This window comes from Dendrobates tinctorius, unplaced genomic scaffold, assembly GCF_039654945.1.
Source record: "Dendrobates tinctorius isolate UK_male_01 unplaced genomic scaffold, ASM3965494v1 ptg000107l, whole genome shotgun sequence".
In the NCBI taxonomy this organism is placed as follows: Eukaryota; Metazoa; Chordata; class Amphibia; order Anura; family Dendrobatidae; genus Dendrobates; species Dendrobates tinctorius.
In genome coordinates this window covers 1,497,790-1,520,161 of record NW_027361775.1, presented here as the reverse complement: position 1 = coordinate 1,520,161, position 22,372 = coordinate 1,497,790, and the positions used below count along the sequence as shown (strand labels likewise).

The 22,372-nt window shown below is 42.2% G+C and overlaps 1 protein-coding gene across 7 annotated transcripts in view; it reads right to left on the bottom strand.

Annotated features, from left to right (window-relative positions):
• DST (dystonin) overlaps positions 1–22,372 on the bottom strand; it is a 732,471-nt gene that overhangs the window by 565,105 nt on the left and 144,994 nt on the right. For all 7 annotated transcript variants that reach the window (XM_073589123.1, XM_073589125.1, XM_073589124.1 and 4 more), the window contains one exon: positions 2,449–2,510. In XM_073589123.1, the coding sequence (XP_073445224.1) occupies positions 2,449–2,510 (62 nt within the window). The remainder of the gene's footprint in view (positions 1–2,448; positions 2,511–22,372) is intronic.

Here is a 22,372-nt window from a genome sequence, read left to right as displayed (position 1 = left end):
ACGCTATTATATAGTAAGAGCTTTTTTCCAGTCCTTGACGAGTCTCTGCTGGATTTTATCTGATATAAAACATATACCGTATTTACAAAGCGCCTGCTTGGCAATGTATACAGTCTTAATGGATTGATGTCAGCATGACCTAGCCAGCACAATAAGGATATATTCACACAAGGCAGATTTGGTGCAGACATTTTAGAACGAGGAAGAAAATCACATCAATTCATCTGAATAAGGTTGTTCCTACTGCAAGCCCATAACACGACAACACATGCTACACTTGTTACATATGTGACTACTGTTGTCCAATCCGACCCAAGATTGTCCAGATTTATTAGGATACATCCTATTTCTGTATAATCAAGCACAACGTACTGCACTTCCCTATACATAGGACCATCGCACACAGTCGTTTTTAAAATTGGCTTCAATGTGTGATGTAGGACACCCCCATACATATAAGAGAGCTGAATGAAAGATTGATGGACCGTTAGCTATCTCTCCCGAGTACCCCAATATACAGGAGCGCTCCTGTGTGCTCTATGAGAAGAACCACTGCTAGACCCCAACAGGCCGGATCCTTCTCTCCTGACATAAGTAGGGGATCGTTGAGAGGCCGCCATACACATTAGACTATTGACTGATCCTGCCGATATCTGCAGGTTCATCTGACTTTAGTTTAGGAGGCTTGTCTGGTCTCAGAAAAGATGTCTGCGGTCACTCTATGCGACTACAGACTTCTGAATCCTGACAGTGCGTGATGCACTCACTACCACAGGTCTCCGGTATTCCCCATTGGGTGGGCATTCATGTGACTGCTTGTATGCGTTTTGAAGAGAATTGACAAAAGCCCAGGAGTCTAGTCAGCACATGACCACAAGTAAGAAAATCACATATAAGTGGTCATGTGACCTTGTGCCCGTGCACTGTCATGATTCTGCAGTCACATAGATTGGCTGCAGACTCTTCTGAGAGCGGAAAACCCCTTTAATGGTTATGGGGGTCTTTAGTCTGCTTATTCAGAGTTTCCAGATTGCTATAGATGTTTCCTTCAGTCCAGGATAGTCCTTATCGGTGAGATAATAGATTCATCTACACGATCTGACATGGAGAAGGACTTGGGGATCCTAGTTAATGATAAACTTACCTGGAGCAGCCAGTGCCAGGCAGCGGCTGCCAAGGCAAACAGGATCATGGGGTGCATTAAAAGAGGTCTAGATACACATGATGAGAGCATTATACTGCCCCTGTACAAATCTCTGGTTAGACCGCACATGGAGTACTGTGTACAGTTTTGGGCACCGGTGCTCAGGAAGGATATAATGGAACTAGAGCAGGTACAAAGGAGGGCAACAAAATTAATAAAGGGGATGGGGGAACTACAATACCCAGAGAGATTAGCAAAATTAGGATTATTTAGTCTAGAAAAAAGACGACTGAGGGGCGATCTAATAACCATGTATAAGTATATAAGGGGACAATACAAATATCTCTCCGAGGATCTGTTTATACCAATGAAAGTGACGGTCACAAGGGGGCATTCTCTGCGTCTGGAGGAGAAAAGGTTGTTTCCACCAACATAGGAGAGGATTCTTTACAGTTAGGGCAGTGAGAATCTGGAATTCCCTGCCTGAGGAGGTGGTGATGGCGAACTCAGTCGAAAGGTTCAAGAGAGGCCTGGATGTCTTCCTGGAGCGTAACAATATTGTATCTTACAGTTATTGTTAGGTTCTTTAGAAGGACGTAGATCTGGGGATTTATTCTGACAGAATTTTATAGGCTGAACTGGATGGACTAATGTCTTTTTTCGGCCTTACTAACTATGTTACTATGTTACTATGATCTCTGCAGCCAATCACTGGGCTGCCATAGCTGCTGCAGACAATCACTGCACTACCATAACTGCTGCAGACATTCACTGCGCTACTATAACAGCTGCAGGTAACTGGAAAGTCATCACTGCAGGACAGCTTACAAAGATCATAGGGACCACTGGAGGGGACTTAGCTTAAGGGTGTGTGCACACGCTGCGGAATCTGCTGCGGATTCATCCGCGTGGATTTTGCAAAATCCGCAGATAAATCCACAGGTCAAAAGACCTGCGGTTTATCTGCGGATTAGCCTGCGGTATTGCCCTGCGGTTTATCATCTCCACAATGGAGGAGATGGTAAACCGCTGTGGAATCCGCAGAAAGAATTGACATGCAATTCTTTCTGCGGATTTGAAACCGCAGCAAAATTCGCAAGGAAAATTCCACAGCGTCTGCACAGTGGTATTGAATTCCCATAGGGAATAATGGTACTGTACTCCGCGGCTAATTCTGCTGCGGATCCACAGCAGAATCCGCAGTGTGCACACACCCTTACAAGAAAGTATACAATATTTTGCCCTTTTTGACTCATGGACAACACGATTCAGTAATAGCCAATATATAGGGGAAAAAGTCTCACCTTCATGAGGTGCTGGTTTATCCATTTGGTAAATGTCTTCTTTTGAACTTTGTCTCTTTCATCTGAAAATAAAAAGTGATATGATTTAACATTTAATGAAATGAGCAGATAATACTGGTTCAGTAACTCTGGAGCAGAAACAAAATGTAATAACAATAATAATAATAAATTTTATTTTTATAGCGCCGACATATTCCGCAGCACTTTACATTTCAGAGGGGATTTGTACAGACAATAGACATTACAGCATAGCAATAATCACATACAGTAGATTATAACAAATACCAAGAGGAATGAGGGCCCTGCTCGCAAGCTTACAGTCTATGAGGAAAGAGGTAGACACTCTTATGTACTTATGTTATGTACTTAATAACCTTATATCAAACTCTTCAAGATCCTAAGCATTGCACAATGGTTTTCACATATTGCAGTCTCACTCCCACTTACGTCCCATGCACATGTCCGCGTTTCAGGTACGTCTGACATCTGTTTTTTTCACGCACCCTTAACCTGTGGGGCTGCACACATGTACACATCTCCGTGCTTCCAGTACATGTTGTATCAGTTTTTTTCACATTTCCCACACGTACCCATCATAACCTATGGTGCTATGCATATATCCGTGTTTTTACATGGACCGTGTGTCCGTGTAAATCATATGCGGTACGGATGACAAGAGCCAAAACAAGTCTATGGGTCAGAGAAAAACATGTACAGCACACGGATGGCACCATTGTATAGTCAGTGTGCTGTCAATGGCGGCACATGTTTAGCATTGCAAAGTATAGAAGAAGATTTGGAATTGATTTTTCTTAAGCTATACCAGAAAAAAAACAGATGACACACAGATCCAAACCTCTGATGACACATGGATCCAAACCTCTGATGACACACGGATCCAAACCTCTGATGACACATGGATCCAAACCTCTGATCACACGGATCCAAACCTCTGATGACACACAGATCCAAACCCCTGAAGACACACAGATCCAAACGCCTGGTGACACAAGGATCCCAACCCCTAACAACACACGGATCCAAACCCCTGATGACACACAGATCCAAACCCCTGATGACACACGGATCCAAACCACTGATGACATAGATCCAAACCCCTGATGACACAAGGATCCCAACCCCTGATGACACACGGATCCAAACCCCTGATGACACACGGATCCAAACCACTGATGACACAGATCCAAACCCCTGATGGCACACAGATCCAAACCCCTGATGGCACACGGATCCAAACCCCTGATGACACACGGATCCCAACCCCTGATGACACAAGGCTCCCAACCCCTGATGACACACGGATCCAAACCACTGATGACACAGATCCAAACCCCTGATGACACAAGGATCCCAACCCCTGATGACACAAGGATCCTAACCCCTAAGGACACACAGATCCAAACCCCTGATGACACACATATCCAAACCCCTGATGACACACATATCCAACCCGATGACACACGGATCCAAACCCCTGATGACACACGGATCCAAACCCCTGATGACACACGGATCCAAACCACTGATGACATAGATCCAAACCCCTGATGACACAAGGATCCCAACCCCTGATGACACAATGATCCTAACCCCTAAGGACACACCGATCCAAACCCCTGATGACACACAGATCCAAACCCCTGATGACACACAGATCCAACCCGATGACACACAGATCCAAACCCCTGATGACACACGGATCCAAACCACTGATGACATAGACCCAAACCCCTGATGACACAAGGATCCCAACCCCTGATGACACAAGGATTCTAACCACTAAGGACACACAGATCCAAATCCCTGATGACACACAGATCCAAACCCCTGATGACACACGGATCCAAACCACTGACACACGGATCCAAACCACTGATGACACAGGTACCGTTTTTTTCCGGCACCCGTATTATACAGATGTGAAAAGGGGGCCTAAGACCAAGTTCATATGATGAGTATTTGTTGCTGCTGTTCTGCTGCTAAAAAAAAAAAATCTATTGCCTTATAGTTCCAGTAAAAGTGTATGGGGCTTACATACGGTACATAAAACCCTAGCACAATGTGCTTATTTAACACTTTTGTGAATTTGCAATATGTCAATTTCTCTTGCAATAAATATGAACTTTATTTCCAGATTTTTCTTACTACTTGAATCAAATTTGCAGCTAAAAACCGCATATGCCATTTTAATGCATGTTCGCAGTGGAAGCACAGTGAAAAGGCATGTAATGTGAACATGGCTGTATCAGTAAAGTTTTATCAGTGCTCAGTACCAGGAGGTTTCCAGCACAAGGCTGATTTATTTAAAGCATGACATACCAAAAAAAGAAAAGAAAAAAAACAGCTGAAAAGCACAATAAAAAAAACAATGTTAAAAAAATAAAGAAATAAATGTAAGTAGCCTTTGTTAGCTAATTAGTGCAGGAAATCTGCAGCATCAAAAAAGCTTCAAATGTTCATTGCAAGAATGTAGATTAGGGCTCTGTTCACACCTGGGGCATAGGAACAGAATAATGGAAATGATGGATATACAGGATCCTTCCCATAACTGACACCACGGGCACCTGACTGACCCCAATGGCTATGATGGAGTCCAGTAAAATTACATGGACATAGATGTAACTCCCTAGCATAATACTTTTTTTAATAAAATGGGTTTGCGCTGTATTAGATATATATAATCCTTGCCCAGTATTTATGTAAGAGTTTCTGGCACCGCTCATTTTAAAATCAGTGTTTCAAGTCGCGGATGATGTTGCATTGACAGGTGCTTGCCATATCTCGCGTGTGATCAGTAGGATTCATGCACATGTGGTATTCACAAGCATCCGATAGGTCCACAAATCCTTCCAGGACATTGACCATCTATTTGATCTTAGGAGGAAATGGACTATAAATAGGTTATTCAGCTCCTTAAAGCTCAGACTGAATCAAATTCTCATTGCTGCCCGCCACCACTACCGTGTTGCCCATTCCTTAGTTCCACACTGGTCTCTGTATCCTGGCCTCAACTAAGGGCAGTTCGATACTGACGTGTGACCACTGCAGCCAATCACTGGTTGTAGCCGTAGTGTCCATATTGAAATGCCATTGCTGGCAGCCTGGATACAGATACCAGTGAAGGAGCGTCACAGAAGGAGCAGAAGATAAGTAAGGTGAATATTAGGGCTGCTTCAGAAGTCGGTGCAAATCGGTCCGAGCACGGAGCGCAATGCATGGACTGGCCGCAGATCTCCTTAGCAGGACGGCTTCATACACATCTACGAGACTTGGAGTTTGGACCCCAATGTACAGACTGGCTGTGTCTTTTCCGATCCAAGCGTCAGACTGATGTACAGGGAGGTCTGAAGCAATCATGACTCGTTTGGTATATTATTTAATCTTAGGCTTTTGGTAACATGTTCAGAGAATAAAAGTAATCTATATTAGACATTTCAGGGAACAAAAACAAACACAAAACAAAATCCTGATGAAGACATAATTTAGTATTATATTCAGAACACAAGCCGTGCTGAATAAGTGTCTGGCAATTACAGGCACTACATAACAAGCAGTACAAAGGCAGAGCATGGCACTTACTGACCCATACAACACATGAGCGTTACCAGCAGTGCATTCAGATCCCGGTCACTACCATGCAGATGCCACATCATTCTTCCTAGCCTTCTGGATGACATATTAAAGTAGATTTAGCTTTCGCAGTGCAGGAAGAAAAATTTTGTGACGAGAAAAACTCCGCCTGCCTGCAACACCCATTAACAAGCTCACACTCCGCAGCATTGGCTTCAGTGCATCATGTATAACCAGTGGCAGCACAGACCGTCTGTGTATACACATGGGGTGTTACTGCGCTGCCAGCCAATGGAGAAAAGCATCACTACATAGAAAGCAGGCTTTCCCAAAATATCTGCTACACTGACCGCAAAGGGATTAACCGCAAGGAAGAGAAAACCAACTTACTGCTTACAAATGTCAAATTAGGAACAAGAGTCTGAGAGGATTTTAACTTGATATTTCACCAAATAGGGACAGCATTCTATACTATACAATAAAGCACAAGGAGTACATGCTGGGACACAGAGAAATGAGGGGGCGCTACTGGAAAGTGCCAGCGTGCAGGACCTCTGCACAGATGAAGACCTCTCACTGAGAAGGTGGGATGGAGTAACTAGGATAAAAAAGGAGGGGGTAGTACCGTAAAAAGCCAGTGTGGAGGACCTCTGCACAGATGAAGACCTCTCATTGAGAAGGTGGGATGGGGGTCACTAGGATAAAAAAAGGAGGGGGCGCTACTGTAAAATGCCAGCGTGCAGGACATCTGCACAGATGAAGACCTCTCACTGAGAAGGTGGGATGGAGTAACTAGGATAAAAAAGGAGGGGGTAGTACTGTAAAAAGCCAGTGTGGAGGACCTCTGCACAGATGAAGACCTCTCATTGAGAATGTGGGATGGGGTCACTAGAATAAAAAAAGGAGGGGATGCTACTGTAAAATGCCAGCGTGCAGGACCTCTGCACAGATGAAGACCTCTGACTGGGACGGTGGGATGGGGTCACTAGGATAAAAAAAGGAGGGGATGCTACTGTAAAATGCCAGCGTGCAGGACCTCTGCACAGATGAAGACCTCTGACTGGGACGGTGGGATGGGGTCACTAGGATAAAAAAAGGAGGGGATGCTACTGTAAAATGCCAGCGTGCAGGACCTCTGCACAGATGAAGACCTCTCACTGAGAAGGTGGGATGGGGTCACTAAGATAAAAAAACGAGGTTGTAGTACTGTAAAAAGCCAGTGTGGAGGACCTCTGCACAGGTGAAGACCTCTCAATGGAAAGATGGGATGGGGTCACTAGGATAAAAAAGGAGGGGGAGCTACTGTAAAATGCCAGTGTGCAGGACCTCTGCACAGATGAAGACCTCTCACTGGGAAGGTGGATGGGTCACTTGGAAAAAAAAGGAGGGGTTACTACTGTAAAATGCCAGCATGGAGGACCTCTGCACAGACGAAGACCTCTCACTGGAAAGGTGGGATGGGGTCACTAGGATAAAAAAAAGCAGAGGCACGCACTACTGTAAAAAGCCAGCATGGCCTGCTTTTTGCAATCATAGACACAGACAAACACATACAAATTTTCCACAGCAAATTTCACCAGTGGGTTCATTTTGGTGAATTATACCCTACGCTTTTCGTGGTGAAAATCTGCCATATATACAGTATACTTATGTTGTGAATTTAAAATCCACATTTAAGGTCAATTTCCGTTGTGGATTTTTTTATGCAATGTGTGGATGGAATCTCACCAACTTGGCTGCTGCCATAATGCCACGTGTGAACATACATCTAACATTACAATCAATCTTATTTCTCTGTATAGATCGCGAGATGTCTAAGAGATTCTCTCATTGAGATTCCCATGCTTCTAACCTAATACAGTCCTTGGGTCACTAGTTTATATGAAGTAGTGTTAATTTTCAACCAAAGGTTAAACATTGGTTTGAGGAGTAGACAGCAGATCCTAAGGTTTGCCAGTCTTGAGTTACCAGGGTTGAAATTTCATAAGTCGTCCACAGTGAAAGCAGCAATTTCTTAGAAGAGAAGACTACTACAGGGCAAATAACCTATCCTATCCAGTAATTGACAATTACTGCTTACTTCATAAGTATCGCTAATCTGTACTGATAGTAAAATAATAATGGCCACTGGGGTCCAGTGCATTACTAAAGCTAAGTACGAGTATGACTGAGAAAGGAACCAGTTCTCATCTGTTAAAAAAAGGCAAGAATTTGCACAAGTCTCTTTACAGAAATATTCAGCAATTCTGCTCATGAAGAGCATCCATTGTGCCTGATGTTTCCATCCAGGTATCATACACTACGGTAAGAGCTCATGTAGACTTCCTAGGACTGCCAAAGCATGGACTGACCGGCAGCACTCCCTACATAGAAGTATATGAAGCTGCCAAGCTCGGGTCGGGAGAGCCGCCACCAGTCCGTGGATTGCGGTCCGATATTGATCCCTACCACTTGTAATAGAATTAACACTATGACACTTGATATGTTTATTAAAAAAAAACTGATGTATACTCATACTATTTCTGCTAAACATTATTTTAGAAACCAGGGGAAGAGTCTTGAGGAGATCATTTGCATATTCCCAGTGCCTTCTGGGATAAGTGAAGAGTCTCCGCGAGCTCAACGATCACTGGGTTTTGGCCGTTGCAGCTGAAAAGAGGAAATCGGAAAACCAGGGGAAGAGTCTTGAGGAGATCATTTGCATATTCCCAGTGCCTTCTGGGATAAGTGAAGAGTCTCCGCGAGCTCAACGATCACTGGGTTTTGGCCGTTGCAGCTGAAAAGAGGAAATCGGAAAACCAGGGGAAGAGTCTTGAGGAGATCATTTGCATATTCCCAGTGCCTTCTGGGATAAGTGAAGAGTCTCCGCGAGCTCAACGATCACTGGGTTTTGGCCGTTGCAGCTGAAAAGAGGAAATCGGAAAACCAGGGGAAGAGTCTTGAGGAGATCATTTGCATATTCCCAGTGCCTTCTGGGATAAGTGAAGAGTCTCCGCGAGCTCAACGATCACTGGGTTTTGGCCGTTGCAGCTGAAAAGAGGAAATCGGAAAAACCGCGCGCCGAATTTGGGCTCATCTTTCATCGTTTTTAAGAAATCTCAAGATGGAAGAGGCCAGGAGCCATTTGGTGAGCTGCATTTCTTGCTACATGTTCACAGACTTACCAGTGGAAAAGCCAAACTTCACATGCCACAAATGCAAGCTTGTGTCCCTGTTGGAGGAAAAGTTGCAAAATCTCGAAGAGAGGTTAGCTACGTTGAAGATCATTAAGGAAGGTGAAGAGTTCTTGGACAGAGCAGAATTATCTCTTCATGTTACAGAAAGAGAAGAAATTCGAAGTGCACCTGAAGAAACAGAGGATTGGAGACATGTGACCCAGAGAAGCAGGAGGATCAGGAGGCAGTCAGCACCCATACTGCTCAGAAACCAGTACCAGGCTCTCACGCAGGAAAACAATGAAGAAATACATCAGGATAAGACTTTGCCAACAAGCAGCAACCTTGTACGCCTTCAGAGTCCTCCTGGATGGAGAAAGAAAAATGTTGTGAAGAAGAAACGGAGAGTGGTGGTCATGGGGGATTCCCTGTTGAGAGGAACTGAGGCCGCTATCTGCAGACCGGATATAACTTCAAGAGAAATGTGTTGTCTTCCAGGTGCAAAAATTAAAGATGTGTCTGACAGGATATCAGGACTCTTCAGACCTACAGATGACTACCCATTCCTGCTACTACATGTGGGGACAAATGACACTGCAAGAAACGACCTGGAAACCATCTGCAGAGACTTTGAAGACTTAGGTAAGAAAGTGAAAGAACTGGGAGCGCAGGTGGTCTTCTCTTCCATCCTCCCAGTGGATGGCCATGGAACAAGGAGGTGGAATAAGATTCTGCAGGTGAACAACTGGCTACGTCGATGGTGCCGTCAGCAACGATTTGGATTTCTGGATCACGGAGTGAACTACTTATACGATGGACTACTTGCTAGAGATGGGGTGCACCTTACGAAGACTGGTAAGCATGTATTTGGAAGTCGCCTTGCTACACTTGTAAGGAGAGCTTTAAACTAGAACAACATGGGAAGGGAAGCAAAAGACCAGAAAAAGCCATACACCTGACAAATGCTATTGAGAACTCTGCTATTAGAAGTGGAAAGGAAGAACAAAGACGAAAGAATCTAATTAATAAAAATATTGGAGAAAGAGAAACCAATCACAAACTAAAATGTTTCTATACTAATGCACAAAGCATGGGCAACAAACAAGGAGAATTGGAACTACTAACACAGGAAAAGAAATATGATGTCATTGGAATCACTGAAACTTGGTGGGACAATACACATGATTGGAATACAAGACTAGAAGGATACAATTTATTTGCAAGAAACAGACTTGATAAACGAGGAGGAGGTGTCGCATTGTATGTTAGAAACGCGTATATCTGCACAGAGATTGAAGCTTCAGAGACTGGGAGTTCTGTGGAAACTGTTTGGGTAAGAATACAAGGACAGAACAATGGAAAGGACACCATTGTAGGCATTTACTACAGGCCGCCTGTGCAAGCTGAAGCTATGGATGAACTCTTTATGCATCAAATGGCCAAGTTCTCCAAAAAATATGACATAGTTGTCATGGGAGATTTCAACTATCCAGACATTTGTTGGGAATCTCTCTCAGGCAAAACTAACAGGTCAAGGAAATTCTTATCCTCTCTTGCTGACAACTTTATCTTCCAAAAGGTAAGGGAGAAAACAAGGGGAACTGCTACCTTGGATCTAATCCTTATAAACAGGGAGGAAATGGTTGAGGAGGTAAAAGTGGCTGGGACCCTAGGAGGTAGCGACCATGCTATTTTAGAATTTTGGATAACTAGAGGCGGAAGACCTGTGAAGACTCAGACGTCAAGGTTAGATTTCAGAAAGGCAGATTTTAAGGGATTCAGAAAGAGAATTGGAGGGATCCAATGGCTGGATATCCTTAAAGACAAAAATGTCCAGGAAGGATGGGAAATCTTGAAAAATGAAATTCTCAAAGCACAGTTGTTAACAATTCCGAAAAGAGGGAAGAATAGGAAGCAGTTAAGGAAACCAGGATGGATGAACACAGAACTTAAGCACATGCTAAAAAGGAAGAAAAAAATGTTTATAAAATGGAAAGAGGGAGGCATATCTAAAGAAGAATATAATGCTGTCTGCAGAACCTGCAGGGCACAAATCAGATTAGCTAAAGCTGAAAATGAATTGAGGCTTGCAAGAGATGTCAAAAGCAATAATAAAGGATTTTGGGGATATGTCAAAAGTAAAAGAAAAGTCAAAGATGCTATAGGATTTTTACAGGATGAAAATGATGAAATGGTAAGACAGGATGTTGAGAAGGCTGAACTTTTAAATTCCTATTTTGCATCTGTTTTCTCTCAGAAAGGAAATGTAACATCAACTGTTATTCACTGTCCTATTAAGGGAATAGAAGAATCCAGGATATCTATAAACAGAAAGATAGTGAGGAAACACTTAGCTAGCCTAAATGAATTCAAGTCTCCAGGTCCAGATGAATTACACCCCAGAGTACTGAAGGAGATAGCAGAAGAAATTTTTGAACCCCTCTCTATAATCTTTGAAAATTCTTGGAGAACAGGAGAAGTGCCAGAAGACTGGAGAAGAGCAAATGTTGTTCCTATCTTCAAAAAGGGGAAGAAGGTGGACCCAGGTAACTATAGGTCGGTGAGTCTGACTTCTATACCAGGAAAGATCTTTGAACAAATTATTAAACAACATGTATGTCAATACCTGGATAAGAATGAAGTGATTAAACAGAGTCAGCATGGGTTTGTAACTAATAAGTCATGTCAGACTAACTTAATTTCCTTCTATGACGGTATCACTGATTGGGTGGATCAAGGAAATGCTGTAGATATAGTATATCTTGACTTCAGCAAAGCATTTGACAAAGTCTCTCATACAATCCTTATTGAAAAAATGATTAAGTATGGAATGGACAAGGCAACTGTTAGGTGGATTCATAACTGGCTTAGTGATCGGACCCAAAGAGTGGTCGTAAATGGCTGCACATCCAGTTGGAAGAATGTCTCAAGTGGGGTACCACAGGGCTCTGTCCTGGGCCCTGTATTGTTCAACATCTTTATCAACGATTTAGATGAAGGCATTGAGGGTAAACTGATTAAATTTGCTGATGACACAAAGCTAGGAGGGATAGCTAATACTAGAGAAGAGAGAGAGAGGATTCAAAAAGATTTAAATAAACTGGAGAAGTGGGCAGCAACAAACAGAATGGTTTTTAACAGGGAGAAATGCAAAGTACTACATCTGGGCAATAAAAATGGAAAAAGCATATATAGAATGGGAGGAATAGGGCTAAGTGACAGCACATGTGAAAAAGACTTGGGTATACTAATAGATCACAGACTGAATATGAGTCAACAGTGTGATGCAGCAGCAAAAAAGGCAAATGCAATTCTAGGATGTATTAACAGAAGCATACAGTCTAGATCACGTGAAGTCATTATTTCCCTCTACTCCTCTTTGGTCAGACCTCATCTGGAATATTGTGTCCAGTTTTGGGCACCACATTTTAAAAAAGACATCAACAAACTGGAGCAAGTTCAGAAAAGAGCGACCAGAATGGTGACCGGTCTGCAAACCCTGTCTTATGAGGAAAGGTTGCAGGATTTGGGAATGTTTAGTTTGCAAAAGAGAAGACTGAGAGGAGACTTAATAGCTGTCTACAAATATCTAAAGGGCTGTCACATTGCAGAAGGATCAACTTTATTCTCATTTGCACAAGGAAAGACTAGAAGCAATGGGATGAAACTGAATGGGAGGAGACACAGATTAGATATTAGAAAAAACGTTTTGACAGTTAGAGTGATCAATGAGTGGAACAGGCTGCCACGAGAAGTGGTGAGTTCTCCTTCAATGGAAGTCTTCAAACAGAGGCTGGACAGACATCTGACTGGGATGATTTAGCGAATCCTGCTTTTAGCAGGGGGTTGGACCAGATGGCCCAGGAGGTCCCTTCCAACTCTACGATTCTATGATTCTATGAAAAAAAAGATACGCAACATTAGCTTACTTAAAAAATTAACCAATATTTCTGATGTTTAAAGGGAACCTGTCATGTCCATTAACTTGAAGATATGGTGTTAAACTGCAGGTTAATAGTGTTTGAAAGCCATGGGGCTGCCGAACTGTAAGCTCGAGGTTTCCTCCCGGCAGCCTGGCTGTCATTGGGTTGGCCTCACAGCTTTAGAACGCTATTACCGGCAGATTAGCCCCATATCTGGAGCTTAATAGCATTTTTGGACATGACAGGTTCTCTTTAAACATTTGTGTTTTCTTTTCCACCTTTTTTCAGAAACATCTATCCTTGTTGGTCAAGTTTCTGCACTTCTAGAAAAAAAAACCCTTTGTCTATATTTAATTTAACCACCTTAGTGGCTAATAACAGGCTCAACTGGTTTAACTGACCACCTTTAACAACAAAGGTTTGTCTGAGAAAATCCATCACCATTAATCAATGGAGATTGATAAAAGCAACATAGCCAATGTCTGAATTCTACATGCCTAATGATCTTGTAATTCACTCTGATGCATAGTGCTAATATTCACCATATGCACAAACATACCAGGACCCGTACACATCGCACCTACAGGAGATGTTATTGTATCCCAATATAAATCAATAAGCCTAAATATGGAGTAGGTCCACCTCTGCAGGTAAAAGTGCTATCACTCGTCTGGGAAGTCTTTCTACAAGATTTTCAAGTGTGGCTGAGGGAATTATTACCTATTCATCCAGAAGTGCATTTGTGAGATCATAAATATTGGACGCCGACGTTGGTCTAGTTCGCAATCTTTATGCTACATCATGCTAGGATTTCAATGGGGCTGAGGTTGGGACTCATTGTGGACCAGTCAAGTTCTTCCATACCAAACCCAGCCATGCTTTCTTTTATGGACCGTGCTTTGTGCACTTGGACACAGTAATGCTGGAACAGAAAAGAGTAATCCCCTAATCGTTCCACAAAATCAGAAACTCTTTATTTCACTTCGCTAAAACTATGGGGCCTACACCAACCCATGAAAAAGAACCCTAAAGCTTTATCCCTTCCTCCACCAAACGCTACACTCCCTGACAGAAGTTATGTCACTTATCCATGTTATGTAAATAAAAGCTTATAACCTGATGTTAAATTCATCCATTGGTTGTATAAATTATTCTTTTGAAAGCTGAAACCCTCCGAAATGTGGTTTCGGTTAAGAAAATAAATTGGCATCAATGCAGAAATATTGATCATTAATGGCCATAGAATGGTCAGATTTTGGCAAGACAAAAGTATTGTCGCCTGGTCATATAATGCACCCAATCCTAGTTCACATCCTCACCTGTGCTCAGTAAATGATCGGTTAATTAGTGGGTGTGTATAAAAAGAAACCCAGCACCCCAGACCTTCACTTGAGCTGCAACTTGAGCTCTAACAACATGCCAAAAATCCACCCTGTGACCAAAGCCTGGATTATCAAGAGGCTGAAGACCAGATCCACTGCAGAGGTGGCTGGCACCTTTAATGTGTCTCAGTGTCAAGTACAAAGAATTTAAAAAAAGATTCGAAGAGACTGGAGATGTGTTTGACAAGCCCAGGTCCGGCAGATCCCACAAGACAACTGCTCAGGAGGAACGTTTGTTGATTAGAAAATCCAAAGCAAGCCCCTCTTCCACTGCAGCAGAGCTCGAACAGGCCTGGTCACCTCAAGTCCCTGTGTCAACTAGAACAGTTTGTAGGATTCTGTCTCAAAATGGCCTCCATGGTCAAATCAGTGCCCAGAAGCCAGCACTAAACAAAAGGCAAATAAAAAACCCTGTGGCATTTGCAAAGTCCCACAGCCTGCTAAACAGATGGACGATGGAAGAGTGGCAGAAGGTGGATTTCTCTGATGAATCTTCAGTAGAATTACACCACAGCCGCCGCAAATACTGCAGGAGACCTACTGGAGCCGTATGGATCCAAAATACACCCAGAAAACAGTTAAATTTAGTGGTGGAAAGATCATGGTCTGGGGTTACATTCAGTATGGGGGTGTGTGCGAAACGCTTGCAAGGTGGAAGGCAATATCAATAGCCTAAAATATCAAGAAGTATTAGCTACCTCTTATATTCCAAATCATAAAAGGGGTCAAATTCTGCAGCAGGATGGTGCTCCATCTCTTACATCTATCTCTACAACAAAGTTCCTCCAGGCAAAAAAGATCAAGGTGCTCAAGGACTGGCCAGCCCAGTCACCAGACATGAACATCATTGAGCATGTTTGGGGTAGGATAAAAGAGGAAGCTTGGAAGACAAAAAAAAACAAAGAATCTAGATGAATTCTGGGAGGCATGTAAGACTGCATTCTTTGCTATTCCTGATGACTTCATTAATAACATGTATGAATCATTGTTAAACCGCATGGATGCAGTCCTTCAAGCTCATGGAAGTCACACAAAATATTAAATATGACTCTAATAGCACCACAACTTCATTCACCAATGTTATGCAACATATATTTGTACTTTAAGTTAATTATTTGTTTGAATATCACATTACTTTCTGTGGCCGACAAAACTTTTGTCTTGACAAAATCTGACCATTCTGTGTCCATTAAATGATCAATATTTCTGCATTGATGCCAATTTATTTTCTTAACCTAAACCACATTACGGAGGGTTTCAGCTTTCAAAAGAATAATTTATACAACCAATGGATGAATTTAACGTCAGGTTATAAGCTTTTATTTATATAACGCGACATAACTTCTGTCAGGGAGTGTATAGTTGGCACAATGCAGCCAAAAGGTTCCATTACACTACCAGACAGAGAAGTGTGATTTGTTACTCCACAGAACATGTTTCTAATGCTCCAAAGACCAGTGGCAGTGTGCTTTACACCACTCCATCCAACACTTGGCATTGTGCTTAGTGATGTAAAGCTTACATGCAGCTGCTTGGTCACGGAAACCAATACCATCATGCTCCCGATGCAATATGTCTGTGCTATTGCTAATGCCAGAGGAGGGTTGGACCTCTGCAGCTTGGAGTCAGTAGAATTTTGGCGATTTTTATGCACTAACGCCTCAGCCCTAGGTGATTCCGCTCTGCAAAGTGTGTTCAGCCATGGCTGAGTATGGATCCTAAATGCTTCAAACTTTTTAATAACACCGCTCAGTTAGAAGAGGAAATCAGCAACATAGAGGTGTGTCCCAATACTTTAGTTCATACAGTGTATTACTTGTCAACCATAGTACATAATCGTCCTTGGATTAAGCTAACATTACTATTCCCTACAAATGTCATTAAAATATTTTGACTGGCGCTATACAGCAAGGTCACCAAGAACAGATAAAGCATTCTGTGGTTTTGTTTCATTGCTATTCATTTTATGTTTCTATGATTAGGATTCCATCAGGACTGGACACCTCATCTCGTGCCTCCGGCATTAGGAGCAGACGTTTTAGAAAGCATTTACAGTGCCTACAAGTAGTATTCAACCCCCTGCAGATTTAGCAGGTTTACACATTCGGAATTAACTTGGCATTGTGACATTTGGACTGTAGATCAGCCTGGAAGTGTGAAATGCACTGCAGCAAAAAAGAATGTTAATTCTTTGTTTAATTTTTTTTTTAAATTGTGAAAAGTTTATTCAGAGGGTCATTTATTATTCAACCCCTCAAACCACCAGAATTCTGTTTGGTTCCCCTAAAGTATTAAGAAGTATTTCAGGCACAAAGAACAATGAGCTTCACATGTTTGGATTAATTATCTCTTTTTCCAGCCTTTTCTGACTATTTAAGACCCTCCCCAAACTTGTGAACAGCACTCATACATGGTCAACATGGGAAAGACAAAGGAGCATTCCAAGGCCATCAGAGACAAGATCGTGGAGGGTCACAAGGCTGGCAAGGGGCACAAAACCCTTTCCAAGGAGTTGGGCCTACCTGTCTCCACTGTTGGGAGCATCATCCGGAAGTGGAAGGCTTATGGAACTACTGTTAGCCTTCCACGGCCTGGACCGCCTTTCAAAGTTTCCTCCCGTGCCGAGGCCAGGCTTGTCCGAAGAGTCAAGGCTAACCCAAGGACAACAAGGAAGGAGCTCCGGGAAGATCTCATGGCAGTGGGCACATTGGTTTCAGTCAATACCATAAGTAACGTACTCCACCGCAATGGTCTCCGTTCCAGACGAGCCCGTAAGGTACCTTTACTTTCAAAGCGTCATGTCAAGGCTCGTCTACAGTTTGCTCATGATCACTTGAAGGACTCTGAGACAGACTGGTTCAAGGTTCTCTGGTCTGATGAGACCAAGATCGAGATCTTTGGTGCCAACCACACACGTGACGTTTGGAGACTGGATGGCACTGCATACGACCCCAAGAATACCATCATTACAGTCAAGCATGGTGGTGGCAGCATCATGCTGTGGGGCTGTTTCTCAGCCAAGGGGCCTGGCCATCTGGTCCGCATCCATGGGAAGATGGATAGCACGGCCTACCTGGAGATTTTGGCCAAGAACCTCCTCTCCTCCATCAAGGATCTTAAGATGGGTCGTCATTTCATCTTTCAACAAGACAACGACCCAAAGCACACAGCCAAGAAAACCAAGGCCTGGTTCAAGAGGTAAAAAATCAAGGTGTTGGAGTGGCCTAGTCAGTCTCCTGACCTTAACCCAATTGAAAACTTGTGGAAGGAGCTCAAGATTAAAGTCCACATGAGACACCCAAAGAACCTAGATAACTTGGAGAAGATCTGCATGGAGGAGTGGGCCAAGATAACTCCAGAGACCTGTGCCGGCCTGATCAGGTCTTATAAAAGACGATTATTAGCTGTAATTGCAAACAAGGGTTATTCCACAAAATATTAAACCTAGGGGTTGAATAATAATTGACCCACACTTTTATATTTAAAATTTATTAAAATTTAACTGAGCAACATAACTTTTTGGTTTGTCAGATTTATGCATCTGTTAATAAATCCTGCTCTTGTGTGAAGTTTGAAGGCTCTAACTTATTTGCATCTTATCAAACCTGCTAAATCTGCAAGGGGTTGAATACTACTTGTAGGCACTGTATAACTCAGGAGCTTTGTCACTGTTGTATCTGGGCACAGAGAGAGTATTGTGCGGCATATTGGAAGTCCCTGTGTGGGGTAAGAAAACACACTTGGTGCCAGAAGACACAAAAGCCCTAGTTGGTAGGAATCTGTGTGCTGCAGAACTGAATAGTGTTTGCTCATTGTCAACATTCATTTAGCTAAACGTATTCACATTTACATTCTAGTTTGCCGCTTATACTAAAAGGAAAAGGGTCAATAGTAAAATGCACAAAGCAGATGCAGCAAGTGTACGTTTTGGGTGATATGTACACAAGGAGCTCAATAAAGAGATAGTGATAATGTGGTTGTAACAAGTATGTGGATGTTTAAGCTGCCAGGTCACAACCTCCTTGACCTGTTTCAGCCATATTTCCTGACTCTTCCAAAGCTTTCCACAAAGAATCATTGATACCAGCACCCAGCTGACAGTGTGAACACTTGCCAAGCAGAGGCAGAGAGCACACTTTTCATCCAGCTTTCCTTCCTTGGGTATAAAGGGAAATTCTTAAAAAAAAAATCCCATAAATGCTCTTAATAATTGTACATTTCCATGAGTGATTATTTTTTGGGACCATTCCAAACACATAGAAGGGAATGTAATATTTAAAGGGGTCAGACCCGGCACCCATGGCAATCAGCTATTCCCAGTGCCGGATGGTTATGATCCGTAGGGGAGCAGAACGTCACAGCTTTGCCAGCGTTGCACCCTGATCAATCGGATATTGATGACCTATCCTATATAGGCCATCAATATAAAAGTACTGGGCATCACTCCAGGGCTACGAACCAGAAGAGGCACCAGGAAGGCAGGCAAGTAGTTTTGAATGGCTCTGGTTTGGTAACCAAAGACCATCGATATGGCCCCTAAAAAAGTGTATGGTGACTCTTTTCACTCAATCCTATTTGTGCCCTCTCACTCTTTTTTGCTATTTATCAAGTGCCAAGAAAAGTGGGTACTGGGAAAAACATGTTCCAGCCACCCTAAATTTTAAGTCACTTTTTTACCTTACTTTTCTGCCAAATTCATCAAAAGTATTTGACATATATGCAAAGATGCGTTTGCTTTATTTGTGCCTTTTTTTAGTAAAATGTTGCACCGCTTTCAAAAAAAGAGACGTATTTTGGGCTGCATTGTGGTACTGTAGTACAAGTGCAAAACATGCAGTGATGTTCAAAAAAGTTTCAAATGGTAAATTAGCCAAAAATATCTGAATATGTAAACCACATTGTCAAGCAAACAAAAAAAATGACAAGGATTGAAAAAACTGAAGCAAAAGCTGTCATAAATCTACCGCAAATATTAAAATACCTAAAAAACTCATTTTGACACAAAAAGAGATGCAAAAAGAATGATGTATCGGGGCCTAAAGCCTCCCAACCACTGTACAAAGCTGTTCGGACAACACCAGAGCGCTCAGCTGGCCAAGAGTTCTTCAGTTATCTGAGACAACAGCTGCTAGATATCTCTGGGGCGGAGAGAACAAAAGGAACGGCAGTCACAAATCCTTGTGTCCCCTGACATCTCTCGGGGGACAGTTAGGAGACCTGCATATTGTACTAATGCCCATACCCATCGATATCGACATGTTCTCCCATTGTTAGTCTAATGTGTATGGGGGCTTCAGGGTTTCTTTGTGCTTCTTAGTCATGTCACAGAAGATACGGAAGAGTGAAGAAATTGCACAATGATGTGCTGTACTTTAGCATGTTTATCTCGGTGAGTGCCACCTATTACACAGAATATGGACACCCCCCTCAAGGGAATACTACAAAATCGAACATCTGTAAAACATCATACTTGCTAGGGGAGACCATTGAAAATGTAAGAGGAAGAGGGTTTGTTTAAGGGAGGGTAAGGAAGGGAGGATGATAGGCTGAGTTATTGTCTGTTTATTGGAAAAATGACTTGGCATGTGAAATGAAGCAATGTCTATGAAAATTTGAAATAAAATTTGTGTTTTAAAAAAAAACAAAACATCATACAAACATCTCACTTATGTCTCGATGATGTTTCGTCTCTGACTTACAGGGGTTTTTCACTCCAGTGCAAATTTAAATCATGCAAATCTGGACATTTCTGACATTACTCCACTAGGTGGCACTGTAATGTCAGCACAATGAACATTCAGGATAACAAGTTGCTGTACAGTGGACCATAGTATCTTGTAATACAGTAACATGTAAAAAAAAATTGACCAGAAACGAGCAGGACTGGGCACAACATATTTAAATTAATTGGATGATAAGGTGGAATCATATTAACATCAGCCATTATATGATTATTAATTATTATTGATATAATTTATTTCTATAATTATTATATATTATATTATTATTATTATTATTATTATTATGTAACACATTACATTATTATCATACTATGATATTTATATTCTATTTTTTTGTGACATTACGTTCACATGTCCAGTAGTTATTCCGGGTTTTGCATCCATTTTAGCTTGAGAAAAACAGGAAAAAAAATTATGCAGAACAGAATCCATTCATTTGAATGGGGACGGAAATGTCTGAAAATGTCTCACATTTCACTGCAATTCTTCTGCAATCTGTATTTTAGCTGGATAAAAAAAATATATAATTTGCAAAACTTTTTTGCACGCCCAAAAAACGAATAGCAACGCGATCCCTCTTTTTTCTTTTTAATTTAACATTGAAGTCTATGCCAAATGGATCATAAGGGATGGTCATCTGTTATGTCATCCATTAATGGGTCAGCGTTTTCAAGCCCTGCACATGCCCGGAATACTAGAAGAGTCCAGACACGTCTTTAGTAAAATATAGAATCTATTAAAAACTGAAAAAAGCGGATGCAAGACTTTTGTTTTTGCTTCATTTTTAAGAGATGAAGGTTTTATTGTTTTTTTTTTTCAAAATATGTTGACAATTAGACATGTGAACAAAATCTTACAGCCTTCCAATATGCCTGCCGTGTAGGCCACGATATACAGTAGGTATACAATGTGATACATCCCATATAGGGGACACTGGAACTAAAAATGTGGTTTACCCTCCTGAGAATCCACAGAAGAGGCTTAAGCCCACGTTACACATAACGATGTCCCAGCGATCCCACCATCGATGTGACATGATGGGATCGCTGGGACATCGTTAGGCTGATCGCTGGTGAGCTGTCACACAGACAGCCCCAGCGATCAGGACCAGCGACGATGGACGCTGGTTTCTAATGTAAACGTCGGGTATCCAGGAGCTGTGGCTCCTGGATACCCGCTGTTTACCTTGGAAATCGGCGTACACGCTGGTTTCCAAGGTAAACATCGGGTATCTAAGAGCCGCGCGACTCCTGGATACCTGTTTACCTTGGAAACCAGCGTCCAGTGTCGCTGATCTCTCGCTGCCACACACAGCGATGTGTGCTGGGCAGCAGGAGACCAGCGATCGAAAAACGGCCCAGGCCGATCCAGCACGATCAGCGATAACCAGCAGGGGGGCCGGTCGCTGATCCCCATCACACACAGCGATCTCGCTGGCGAGATCGCTGATGTGTCCCAAAATCAGCGATCTCGCTAGCGAGATCGCTGTGTGTGACGGGGCCTTTACTGGAGATCACATACTATAAAGATGTTGTGCATCAGTCAGTACTGGTAAAGTCTCAGGTTTGGAAAGACATTTCCGCTCAGCAAAGATGGTGAAAATGATGGAACCTGAAATCAGAGTGTCTGTTTTATCAAGATTGGCAACATATACTGCAGTCTAAAAAATCACTGGAGTAAAAGGCTGTACATTTATTAAATTGCACACTTAGGAAATTAATAAACTGTCACATTTTAAGATTGTCCTAAGATCAGACATCTCATATAAAAATGTCTAAACAGAAATCTGTGAATTTGTGAACAAAAAACCTCAATGTGTGTGCATGAGATTTCTAAAATCTCATAGCTTTTGCTGGTACTGTAAAGAGCAGCTTACATATTCGTTAAAAAATGCAGCAAAAACGCAAAGTGTGAACACAGCCTAAATCTCATGCAATCTGCTGGAACTGTAAGAAGCTGAATTTTTGGAGCAGCGAAATGGAATCAAAACTCAACAAAAACTAATTGTGGGAAGTTAGCTGAATGCTCCGCAGCACATTGCATGTGTTACATGCAGATTTTTGCTGCAAAAGTCAAATCTTCTACAAATATTACATAAAGAATTGACAAACTGCAGATTTTAAAGTCTCTGC